The sequence below is a fragment of the Urocitellus parryii genome, chromosome 8 (genome assembly GCF_045843805.1).
Source record: "Urocitellus parryii isolate mUroPar1 chromosome 8, mUroPar1.hap1, whole genome shotgun sequence".
NCBI classification, from domain to species: Eukaryota; Metazoa; Chordata; class Mammalia; order Rodentia; family Sciuridae; genus Urocitellus; species Urocitellus parryii.
The window spans coordinates 97,551,001-97,564,709 of record NC_135538.1 but is presented as its reverse complement, the minus strand read 5'-3'; the positions used below and the strand labels follow the sequence as shown (position 1 = coordinate 97,564,709).

Here is a 13,709-nt window from a genome sequence, read left to right as displayed (position 1 = left end):
ATGAGAAAATGTTCAACCTCACAAACCATCAGGAAAATACTCATAAAAATTCCAATGAATAATCACATCAAATCTGTTAGGATGGGGTAATCAAATGGACAAGAGAAAACAAGTGTTGGTTGGGGTATGGGGACAAGGGAACCCTCAGACACATGCTGTGGGATTGTAAGTTAGAACAGCCATTATGGAAAACAGTGTGGAGGCTTCTTAAAAAATTAAAAATACAATTATCAGATGGTCTACTGATCCCACTTTGAAGAATGTGTGTGTGTGTGTGTGTGGTGTGTTTATATTCATAGGTGAAGAGGACAGCAAGTGCAAAGGTTCTAAGACAGGAGCTGCCTGGCATATGTACTTCAAAGAATACGAAGTCACTATGTTCAGGAGAAATCTGCACTCCCATGTTTATTGCAGCACTATTCACAATAGCCAACATACAAGAATCCACCCAAGTGCCATCAAAAGATGAAAAGATAAAGAAAATATTGCATACATACACAGTGGACTACTATACAGCCTTTGTAAAGAAGGAAGTTTTGTTATTTGTGACAACCTGCTTTATACTGAAGATATTGTATTAAAATAATCCAAGCACACAAAGGAAAAGGAGAGAGATTGAAGACATGTGGGAACTAGGAGGTAAGGGAAAGAATCAGATAAATGGTGTTAGACTAAAGTCATAGATGGAGGAATTATCTGGCACGTGGATATCACCTTAACCTTCTGAGTCTGGAAAGAAGATGGGAAGGATGGCTACAAAGTAGATAGGCTTATGAGTTTGATGATAGGAAGGTGTGGGACTAACTTTTCTTTGTTTTCTTTATAACTTCTGAGAGAAGCACATCTCTAGAAAATGAGGGAGTGGGTTAGAAAATCAAGTAGATTCAATAATAGTTGCTAAGAAAAAGGAGAGAAAGTTTATAGCAGTACAATTCACAATAGTTAAGTCATGGAGACAACATAGGTGCCCTTACACAGATGAGTGGATAAAGAAACTGTGATATATATATATATATATATATATATATAATATATTACTCAGCCATTAAGAATGTCATAAAGTCATAATATATTACTCAGCCATTAAGATATAATATATGAAGATGAAACCAATATAGTAATTTATAATATATATATTACTATATAGGTTTCATCTTCATATATTATATCTTATATATTATATAGTAATATATATAATATATGTGTGTATATGTATATATATATATATATATATATATATATATATATATATATATATGTATATATACATATCTCAGCCATTACGAATGACTTTTTGCCATTTGCCAGTAAATGGATGGATCTGGAGACTAACATATTGACTAAAATAAGACAATCCCAAAAAACAAAAGGTTGAATGTTTTCTGTGGAAATTGAACAACAAAAAAGAATCAGGGTGAATAAAACAAGTTCAGTTGATTAGACAAAGAAGAATGGAGGGAATGGGAGAAAGATAGGAATAGGTAAGGTAAGACAATGCAATGGATCTGATATAATTTTCCTATGTACATATAGAAAAAATACCTAAGTGAATCCCACCATCATATAGATCCACAAGAATGGGGTTTTCATTAGAGTAAGATATAACCTATGTTTGTATAATTTTATCAAAATGGAATCCACTGTCATGTATAACTAAAAAGAAACAGTAAAAAAAGAAAGGTTAGACATATTAAAGAAATGTGAGCAACATTTAAGAACTCAGATTAGATATAACTACCCCCCCAAAAAAAAAATTGTAATGGTGGCAGTTCTGTGGTCTAGTAAATCATTTTCAATGGTACTCAATAGATTGGTTATCTGAGATTACAGGGTAAAAAATAGAAATTGTGAGATTTATTTGCTTATTAAATAAATATTTATTGAACACCTATTGAGTACCAGGCACAGTTGTAGATGCTAGAGTTAAAGGAATTAACAGAATAGACAAAATTTTATAACATTCAGATCTTACTATCTGGAGAGGAAATGCAGAAAATAATAAAACCAACAAATAAAATTATAATATATCGGTGGTAAATAGAAAACTGGAAATGGGAGCACTGGGTCAGAAAAATGGTTGTCCTTTTCTATAAGGAGTGTGGGTGAGTCCTCTCTGAGAAGGTGCCATTTTCAAAATGATTTGAGAGAGGTGAGCTGTGGAACTATCTGAGTACCTGGGAAGGCATTCAGTAGGCAAGTGTAAAGGTCCTAAGATAGGAGAGTGCCAGGCATGTTGGGGGAATGGCAAGAACCCTAATATGAAGATGAAACCAATATAAGGAAGTGGTAAAGTGGTATGAGTGGAAGTCAGGAAATCAGGTTGAGGACTCGTCTTGCACAGGGTCTTGTGGCCCGTGGCTTTTAAATGGATCCAGTGCTAGAAGTTTGAGGGAATATAAAGTGTGGGGGCTGGTGGGGCAGGGAGGGTTGAGGTGTTTACTTAAAGCATATTTCTAATGATCATTGAGAATGGAAGGAAATGGACCCAAGAGCAAGCTGGTCAATTGAGAGCCTTATGAAGAACTAGATGAGAATCAGGAGAGAATGAAATCAAAGAAAACAAAGGAGGAAAGTTTCCACGTGAAAGATGGACAATAATGACTGATTACAACTGACACTCGACATGTGATGTGTGAAGTATTTTATATTATTTCATTTAAATTTCCCATGCACCGTACCTACAATATTGTCCAAATGATATTATTACTCTAATTTTACCAATGAGGAAACTGACCCATTGGGGTAGTTGTCACCAAAGACATGCTGCCAGTAGGTGGAAAGACTTGAATGAAAGAATTTGAATTCCTTTAGGATAACACTTAGGCAACCTGTTTTGGTCCCCCAGATTGAGGTGTAATCAACAAATAAAAATAGTATGTATTTAAAGTGCACAACTTTGTGTTTTGATGGACATTGTAAAATCATCACCATGATTAAGGTAATGAACATCCATCACCTCACACAATTACTATTTTTCTCCCTCCCAGTCTCGTCTCTCCTCTCCTTTTCTCCTTACCCCCCTTTCTTTCTCCCTTCCTCCTTTTCTCCTTCTCTCCTTCTTTCTTTTTCTTTAGGTGTACACTTAAGATGTAAACTTTTAGAATGCTGTAAAAGATTCATGCATCATGAAGATGATGTGGGGCAATAGGAATTGGGTATTAAGACATCATTAGTGGAAGTATTTGGCAATATAATACTTTGCAGTAATTTAGTGGCTTCCTGAGTGGCAAGGGGGTAGAAGCAGCATTTCTTGGGTTGAAGAGATAGGGGAATAATGGATAGTGACAGCAAGATACAGAGCTAAAAAAAAAAAAAGACACTTGTTTATATTCTGAGAAGGAAGTATCAGAAAAAAAAGTGGCACATTGAGGATTATAAAAGTGAGCTGAATAAAATGTGAAGCCAGAAATTTGAAGGATTAGAATTATGAAATAGCCTCAGAGAGGGAGACCCTTGTTTTATAGAAAAATAACTGAGGGCCAAAGAGGTAAGCAGTTATCCCAAGGTCATAGAGCCAATTAAACAGTAGCTTGGGGACCAGCGTCCAGGTTTCTCATTGCCAAGACAGCTCCTTTCCATGAGTCCACCCAGCCATTCTTGCTGAATCATCGTCTCCTGGTTACTTATCCCAAAGCCAAGTTATTATAGTTAATGAATAAATACAGTTTAGCAAAATCCACTCTAAATGCACAGCTCTACAGAAAGACTAAAGACATCGTGACCTTTGAGCTTCTTTTACAACTCCCCTCCTCCACAGCTGTCTAGCAGAGAATACTAAATTTTCTTGGTTATGAATTGCCTTAAGATACTGCAAGTTTCCCTTAATGCTAAGTAGGGATACCGGTGAGAAGAAATAAGGTCACCCTCAGGCAATTTCTAGATGAATCAGGCTCCACTAAGCCTTGAAATCAAAATGCTTTTGGTGTAAATGGTGTGCAGATGGAAAATCAAGCCAGTGTGGGACTAGGCATGATTTAGAGCAACTGTAACTGATATGACAGATCCTAGCAGGCAACTTCATGAGAGCCTGGATTTTAGATACAGTGCAAATAGGTGAAATGAATAATTGCATTTTTGACTTTTGAAATTCTTACACCTTGCCAGTAGCATTACAGCCATAATTTGGGCCATGGACATACCATAGAGGTTTTGATTTAAGACTCTAGACTTATTAGGGGCAAGCAATCTTCAATGTACCATTTATGCATAAGAATTTAGGTTTTATTTTGAGGATAATATCAATCTTTGACATTATATGAAATATAAATTTTTAACTTTGTTATAATTATAATAGTCTATGTCTAACATTTGTATTATCTTGGGCAAACATTGAAATTCCTGATTAATGTTTAACTATAGGAAGTATACTTGGTTCACATGAAGACTCAGTTTCAGGTGTTAGGCTGAGGTGTCTTGATAATCAGAGTTCATACTCCAAGGAGAAGCCCCCAAGACCAACAGTATTGGATATAACTGAAAGAGGAAGTGCTCCTCAACCTCCAGAGAATGTGGACCGGATATAAGATCTTAATCTTTTCTTACCTGACTACAGAAATCTGGATGGAAAATCGTTATTTATCTCGAAGAGAAGTGGACCTAGGAGCCTATTTCACAAGGAATCACAGCATTTTGGAAAGTACTCGATTCAAAAGGGCCATTTTCCAGGGGAAGTACTGTAGAACTTTTGGTTGTTGTGAAGACAGAGATGATGGCTGTGTTACTGAGTTCTATGAAGCAAATGCATTGTGTTACTGTGATAAATTCTGTGAAAGGGAAAATTCTGATTGCTGTCCTGATTACAAGTCCTTTTGCCAGGAAGAGAAAGAATGGCCTCCTCACACACAGCCTTGGTACCCAGAAGGTAGGTTTTGGGGATGTGATTACGCATTGTCTTAGTGCATGACAAGATTTGACAATCTTTTCTTTCTTCCTTTCCTTTTTTCCCCCCTTTCTCTCCCCTCCTTCCCTCTTACCCTCCTCTTTCTTTTCCTCCTTCCTTTCCATTCTTCCCTTTTCTTTCCTTCAATTAAGTAAACATAAACATTATGAATGCCATGATATATTTCTTTGGATTATTAAAGTGCTTTGATTCAGTCGCAGGACATCTGCATCATACTGGCACTTTCAGGAAAGTTCTGGTCCGAGGGAAGTGAGCGCTGACCTGTCTCCAGTTTTGGTACTCTTCTTTCTTTCTTTATAAAATGTGCTGACGTTAGAACTCTCAAGCTTTATTGAGCATAACCTCCAGGAGACTCTCACATACCTGGTCACCCACAGATTCATGTAACATTTTTCTTATTATTTCCTGGACCAAACGGATCCTTAGCATTAGAATCTGTGGTATTAGAAATGCTGTCAAAACCAGGAAAAAAGCAAAATAAAGTCAGTCACTCTCCTTACCTAAGTAATACCAAGTAAATTCTTTATATGTATTTTTGTTTTGCCAGTGTGGGGCTTTTTAGATCATTAAAAGAAAAGAGAGCTTCATATAGAGTAGTGAATGCATAATATTGAATGGATAAGTGCACATGACCCACAAAGAGAATAGTGGAATTTACTGTACTACTCTAATTATATGAGAATAGCTAGTGATTTTGAGTAATTGATATAATTAAGCTCTGGGACAAAAATACTACATATATACTTAGATCCGAGCCTCTCTCTCTGTCTCTTGTTGTATCAGATCTCCTCAGCAGAAGATCAGGGTTAATTAGAATTCTGTCATACTACTAAGTGGGTGCTCATGATGACAAAGTTTAGTTGGAACATAACATATATAAATCAGGGATTTGATATCCTTACTTCAAAACCCAGATCTCATTTTAAAAATCCAAATGCAATTACTTTATTTTCAGTAATGTCAAATTGAAAAAAAAAAACAAAAAACAAAAAACTCCTTCTTTAAACCATATTTTTGTGCTTAAAATTTTCCATAGAGTTGCCTTTGTCTTAGGCTTTGCATTTTATCAGTAGACAGCAGCTCAGCAAACATTTATTTCATCCTATAAAGAGGCAGATACTCTACTAAGAATGGGAGAACTAGTCCTTCATCAACAATTATTCATTCAGTATCTGTGCTGTGGTAGGCAATGTGCTTGGTGCTGGTGACACCAAGCAGGAAATAATAATAATGAAAAGAGACAAAAATCTTAGTCTCATGGAAGTCACAGTCAAGTTGGGGGCATGTGTAAGATACTTATTAAATTTGCTGTACAACTGCCAGTTGTGATAAATTCCCTGAAGAAAATATTTAGGGTGTTCTGAGAAGGTATAACACAATATAACATTAAGATGTAACATAATGTATAACATTTACCTGACTGGGGAGTCACCGAGGGAAAACATTTAAGCTGACAGGCGAGGAATAGGAATGAGGTGAACAGGAGAACAGTTGATAAGAGTGTTGCAGATCTGAGAGAGAGGAACTTCTCATGGTCTTGGAACTGGACAACATCCATTGTTTCCAGAGAGTAATGAGGAGGAGAGGTGAACCGAGGTGAGGTTTGAGAAGTGAGTAGAGGTCATACTGTGACAGGACTTTCTGACCATGTTAGGGATTAGAGGTTTTATTTGGTTGTGAGAAATCTTTGAAAGATGTTAAGCCAGAATAGGGTTGCCTTCTTAGATGTATAACATGCAATCACAGAAGACACCTGTGCTCACAGGCAACCTATGCTGGGTCTAATTCTCTGAAGTAACCATCTTAAAATTCTTAATAATTTTTGGATAAGAGTCCAAATTTTACTTTTTCACTTGTCCCCACATATTACATCTATATTGCATTTTGAGCAATATTGTTGAGGAGGAGAAAATGAAGTGGTGTGGACTAGTTTTGTAGCAATTATAGACTCAGATGGCACTAAAGTGGAAACTTCATAAGTTGTGGTCTTCCCCTAGAGACCTTACTAAATATAAAGACACATTGGAGGGATTGCTACAGGAGCAAAGTTCTGAAACCAATGGGACCCAGGACATTAGAACTGAGTCACGAAGCATGAGTGGATGTCAGCTAGGGACTAGAGTGAGGGGGGATAGGTTTAAGAATGTAGTAGGTGCATCGTGAGTTTATAAGAAACTGCAGAGTCAGTCATTAGGTAGGAAAATAAAAGAAGTTAAGAAGGATTCAATAAGAATATTCTTAAATGCCAACACTAGTGATTGTGCAAGAGGTCTCACGTGGCATTCCAGCTGAAAGATATAGTTTGTTTGACCCACACAGACAGTATTAAAACAAAATTAAAGGTATTATATAAGGCTGATGCTTTATACCCTCTGGACTAGAAAGTTGAGTTAGCTAAACTTTATTAGAGCACAGTATCATCTTTGGTCCATGAAGCTTTATATCTTATTTTTGAATGGATTTCTTTTCTTCCCCCAGCCCCCTCCTTTTCTAACTTCCTCTCTGTCTTTCTTCACTTCTTCCCCCCACCCCATCCCACCCCCATTTTTTTTTATATCTATGACTCATTCCCATCTTCCTCCACAACCAATTTGCCCTTCTTTGGCTTTTATGTGTACTTTTATTCTGTGTGCTTGAATTAATAATTCATATAAGCTCTACTATATTAGAGACTAAATTCTGCTTCTGGCCTTTTCCAGCCAGCACCCTGTTGAGGGAGCTCTCTGTTTCCAAAATATATACCTAGTCTGTTGCTTTGGGCTGATGCCTAGTTTTCTGTGATGTTCCTCCCTGTCATTTACCAACCTGCTTTTTTTCATGATGGATGAGCAACTCAATTACCTACAGCTCTCTGGTACCATAAAGAAGTCCATAATGGACGACTTCATACATGTCTTCTTATGGATCTGTGTGCCAAAGATAACACTGGGATTTCTGGGCTTGGGATATATATTCCTTTAATCTAAGTCCTGCCGCATGGCTCTCAGGAGTGGCTGCATTAGTCCAAACTCCCCCGGGACTATAAGGCCTTGTCTACCCCACATCTTTAGTACTTGGCACCATCTGGCTTTGTAATCTTTATTTCTATGATCAGGAAACCTTGATTTCTCATTGCTATTTTAATGTGCATTTCTCTGATTACTAATAGATTTGAACTTCTCAGTCTCATAAATACTGGGATTTCATCTTGAGCCATGCACATACAGAAATATATCTTAATATTTAGCAGAGCAAATCTACTTATTTGCACCTTGTTATAGGGTGACTTAGGGCATGTAGACATTTAATCTTGCATAAACACTTTTTACTCTCTTTTCTTTTCTGCTTCTGGGGATTGAATCCAGGATCCTGCATATACTGGATACACACTATACCACTGAGCTACATCCTCAGAAATATTTATTTATTGATTTATTTATATTTGTTCTTTTCAGTTATACATTACAGTAGACTCTATTTTGACATATTTGTGCAAATATGGAGTATATCATATTCTAATTAAGACAGTCTCAATTATAGCTTCAAACTTGTGATCCACCTGTGTCAGCCTCCCAAGCAGCTGGAATTATAGGCATTCATACAGAGCTTGGCTCCATAAATAGTTGTGTGTTTTTTTTTTATTGTTGGTCGTTCAAAACATTACATAGTTCTTAATACATCATATTTCACAATTTGATTCAAGTGGGTTATGAACTCCCAATTATACCCCGTATACAGATTGCTTAATCACATCAGTTACCCTTCCATTGATTGACAAATTGCCTTTCTAGTGTCTGATGTATTCTGCTGTCTGTCCTATTCTCTACTATCCCCCCTCCCCTCCCCTCTCCTCCCCTCCTCTTTTCTCTCTCTACTCCTTCTACTGTAAATCATTTCTTCGATTTGTATTATCTTGTCTTACCCCTCCTTTCCTCTTATATGTCCTTATGTATAACCCTGAGGATCGCCTTCCATTTCCATGCGATTTCCCTTCTCACTCCCTTTCCCTCCCACCTCTCATCCCTGTTTAATGTACATCTTCTTCTGAAGCTCTTCGTGCCTACTCTGTCCTTGTTTACTCCCCTTATATCAAAGGGGTCATTTGGTATTTGTTTTTTAAAGATTGACTAGCTTCGCTTAGCATAATCTGCTCTAATGCCATCCATTTCCCTCCAAATTCTATGATTTTGTCATTTTTTAATGCAGAGTAATACTCCATTGTGTATAAATGCCACATTTTTTTTATCCATTCATCTATTGAAGGGCATCTAGGCTGATTCCACAATCTTGCTATCGTGAATTGTGCTGCTATGAACATTGATGTAGCAGTGTCCCTGTAGCATGCTCTTATTAGGTCTTTAGGGAATAGACCGAGAAGGGGAATAGCTGGGTCAAATGGTGGTTCCATTCCCAGCTTTCCAAGAAATCTCCATACTGCTTTCCAAATTGGCTGCACCATTTTGCAGTCCCACCAGCAATGAACAAGAGTGCCCTTTTCCCCGCATCCTCTCCAGCACTTATTGTGGTTTGACTTCCTAATGGCTGCCAATCTTACTGGAGTGAGATGGTATCTTAGGGTAGTTTTGATTTGCATTTCTCTGACTGCTAGAGATGGTGAGCATTTTTTCATGTACTTATTGATTGATTGCATGTCCTCCTCTGAGAAGTGTCTGTTCAGGTCCTTGGCCCATTTATTGATTGGGTTATTTGTTATCTTATTGTCTAATTTTTTGAGTTCTTTGTATATTATGGTTATTAGGGCTCTATCTGAAGTGTGTGGAGTAAAGATTTGTTCCCAGGATGTAGGCTCCCTGTTTATCTCTCTTATTGTTTCTTTTGCTGAGAAAAAACTTTTTAGTTTGAGTAAGTCCCATTTGTTGATTCTAGTTGTTAACTCTTGCGCTATGGGTGTCCTATTGAGGAATTTGGGGCCCGATCCCACAGTATGTAGATCATAACCAACTTTTTTTTCTATCAGATGCCGTGTCTCTGATTTAATATCAAGCTCCTTGATCCATTTTGAGTTAACTTTTGTGCATGGCGAGAGATAGGGATTCAGCTTCTTTTTGAAGCAAATGGATTTCCAGTTTTCCCAGCACCATTTGTTGAAGATGCTATCCTTCCTCCATTGCATGCTTTTAGCCCCTTTATCAAATATAAGATAGTTGTAGTTTTGTGGATTGGTTACTGTGTCCTCTATTCTGTACCATTGGTCCACCCGCCTGTTTTGGTACCAGTACCATGCTGTTTTTGTAACTATTGCTCTGTAGTATAGTTTGAAGTCTGGAATCGCTATACCACCTGATTCACACTTCCTGCTTAGCATTGTTTTTGCTATTCTGGGTCTTTTATTATTCCATATGAATTTCATGATTCTTTTATCTATTTCTACAAGAAATGCTGTTGGGATTTTGATTGGCATTGCATTGAACTTATAGAGAACTTTTGGTAATATCGCCATTTTGATGATGTTGGTTCTGCCTATCCATGAGCAGGGTATATTTTTCCATCTTCTAAGGTCTTCTTCTATATCTTTCTTTAGTGTTCTGTAATTTTCATTGTATAAATCTTTCACCTCTTTTGTTAGGTTGATTCCCAAGTATTTTATTTTTTGGGGGGATATTGTGAACGGAGTAGTTTTCCTCATTTCCGTTTCAGAGGATTTGTCGCTGATATACAGGAATGCCTTTGATTTATGCGTGTTGATCTTATATCCGGCCACTTTGCTGAATTCATTTATTAGCTCTAATAGCTTCTTTGTAGACCCTTTTGGGTCTGCTAGGTATAGAATCATATCATCTGTAAATAGTGATAATTTAAGTTCTTCTTTTCCTATTTTTATGCCTTTAATTTCTTTCGTCTGTCTAATTGCTCTGGCCAGTGTTTCGAGGACTATGTTGAACAGAAGTGGTGAGAGAGGGCATCCCTGTCTTGTACCAGATCTTAGAGGGAATGCCTTCAATTTTTCTCCATTCAGAATGATGCTGGCCTGTGGCTTATCATAGATTGCTTTTACAATGTTGAGGTATGATCCAGTTATCCCTAATTTTTCTAGAGTTTTGAACATAAAGGGATGCTGTACTTTGTCCAAAGCTTTTTCTGCATCTATCGAGATGATCATATGGTTCTTATTTTTAAGTCTATTGATGTGGTGGATAACATTTATTGATTTCCATATATTGAACCAACCTTGCATACCAGGGATGAATCCTACTTGATCATGGTGTATATTTTTTTTTGATATGTATTTGAATCCGATTCGCCAGAATTTTATTGAGGATTTTTGCTTCAAAGTTCATTAGAGATATTGGTCTGTAGTTTTCTTTCTTTGAAGTGTCTTTGTCTGGTTTCGGAATCAGGGTGATTTTGGCCTCGTAGAATGAATTTGGAAGTTCTCCCTCTTTTTCTATTTCCTGAAATAGCTTGAAAAGTATTGGTGTTAGTTCCTCTTTAAAGGTTTTGTAAAACTCTGCTGTATACCCATCCGGTCCTGGGCTTTTCTTAGTTGGTAGTCTTTTGATGGTTTCTTCTATTTCCTCTATTGTTATTGATCTGTTTAGTTTGTCAATATCCTCCTGACTCAATCTGGGCAGATCATAAGACTTAAGGAATTTATCTATGCCTTCACTATCTTCTATTTTATTGGAGTATAAGGATTCAAAGTAATTTCTGATTATCTTCTGTATTTCTGAAGTGTCTGTTGTGATATTGCCTTTTTCATCCCGTATGCTAGTAATTTGGGTTCTCTCTCTTCTTCTCTTCGTTAGCATGGCTAAGGGTCTGTCAATTTTATTTATTTTTTCAAAGAACCAGCTTTTAGTTTTGTCAATTTTTTCAATTGTTTCTTTTGTTTCAATTTCATTAATTTCAGCTCTGATTTTAATTATTTCTTGCCTTCTACTTCTTTTGCTGTTGTTTTGCTCTTCTTTTTCTAGGATTTTGAGATGAAGTATGAGATCATTTATTTGTTAGTTTTTTCTTTTTTTGAGGAATGAACTCCAAGCAATGAATTTTCCTCTTAGAACTGCTTTCAATGTGTCCCATAGATTCCGATATGTTGTGTCTGTGTTTTCATTTAACTCTAGGAATTTTTTAATTTCCTCCTTGATGTCTTCTAAAACCCATTGATCACTCAGCAACCTATTGTTCATTCTCCAGGTGATGCTTGATTTTTCCTTTCTTCTTTTATCATTGATTTTCAGTTTCATTCCATTATGATCAGATAAGATGCATGGTATTATCTCTACCCCTTTATATTGTCTAAGAGTTGCCCTGTGACATAATATATGGTCTATTTTTGAGAAGGTTCCATGTGCTGCTGAGAAAAAAGTGTAACTACTTGATGTTGGGTGGTATAGTCTATATATGTCAATTAAGTCTAGGTTGTTAATTGTGTTATTGAGTTCTATAGTTTCCTTATTTAACTTTTGTTTGGAAGATCTGTCCAGTGGTGAGAGAGGTGTGTTGAAGTCTCCCATGATTATTGTATGGTGGTCTATTAGACTCTTGAACTTGAGAAGAGTTTGCTTGATGAACACAGCTGCACCATTATTTGGGGCATATATATTTATGATTGTTATGTCTTGTTGGTGTATGGTTCCCTTGAGCAGTATGAAGTGTCCTTCTTTGTCCCTTTTGATTAACTTTGGCTTGAAATCTATTTTATTAGATATGAGTATGGACACTCCTGCTTGTTTCCGCAGTCCATATGAGTGGTATGATTTTTCCCAACCTTTCACCTTCAGTCTATGAATATCTTTTCCTATCAGATGCGTCTCCTGTAGACAGCATATTGTTGGGTCTTGTTTTGTGATCCATTCTACTAGCCTGTGTCTCTTAATTGGTGAGTTTAAGCCATTAACATTTAGGGTTATTATTGAGATATGGTTTGTTCTTCTATCCATATTTGTTTATTGATGTTACTAACCCTGATTTGTTATCCTCTTTGACTACTTTCCCCCCTTTACTGTCCTATCTCCCATTGTTGGTTTTCAATGTTATTTTCCATTTCCTCTTCCTGTAATGTTTTGCCAAGGATTTTTTGAAGAGATGGTTTTCTAGCTGCGAATTCTTTTAACTTTTGTTTATTGTGGAAGGTTTTAATTTCATCTTCTAATCTGAAGCTTAATTTCGTCGGATACACGATTCTTGGTTGGAAGCCATTTTCTTTCAGTGTTTGAAATATGTTATTCCAGGATCTTCTAGCTTTCAGAGTCTGTGTTGAGAGATCAGCTGTTATCCTGATTGGTTTACCCCTAAATGTAATCTGCTTTCTTTCTCTTGCAGCTTTTAAAATTCTCTCCTTATTCTGTATGTTGGACATTTTCATTATAATGTGTCTAGGTGTGGATCTCTTATGATTTTGCACATTCGGCGTCCTGTAGGCTTCTAGGATTTGGGAATCTGTCTCATTCTTCAAGTCTGGGAAGTTTTCTCGTATTATTTCACTGAATAGACTTTTTATTCCTTTGGTTTGGAGCTCTGTGCCTTCCTGTATCCCAATGACTCTTAAATTTGGTCTTTTGATATTGTCCCATAATTCTTGGATGTTCTGCTCATGGTTTCTTAGCAGACTTGCTGAGCTGTCTATGTTCTTTTCCAGTTGAAATACTTTGTCTTCATTGTCTGATGTTCTCTCTTCTAAGTGATCTACTCTGCTGGTAGTATTCTCAATTGAGTTTTTAATTTGGTTTATTGTTTCCTGCATTTCTAGAATTTCTATTTGTTTGTTTTTTATTACCTCTATCTCCCTCTGAAATTGATCTTTTACTTGCTGGATTTGTTTGTCAATGTGATCTTTCATTGTCTGATTTTGCTGTCTCATGTCTTC

The 13,709-nt window shown here is 36.7% G+C and overlaps 1 protein-coding gene across 1 annotated transcript in view; it reads left to right on the top strand.

Moving 5' to 3' along the window:
- The first annotated feature begins 4,506 nt into the window (after positions 1-4,506).
- The window catches only part of Tinag (tubulointerstitial nephritis antigen), a 92,134-nt gene continuing 82,931 nt past the window's right edge, over positions 4,507-13,709 (top strand). The window contains exon 1 of the mRNA XM_077802109.1: positions 4,507-4,861. Within this exon, the coding sequence (XP_077658235.1) occupies positions 4,507-4,861 (355 nt within the window). The remainder of the gene's footprint in view (positions 4,862-13,709) is intronic.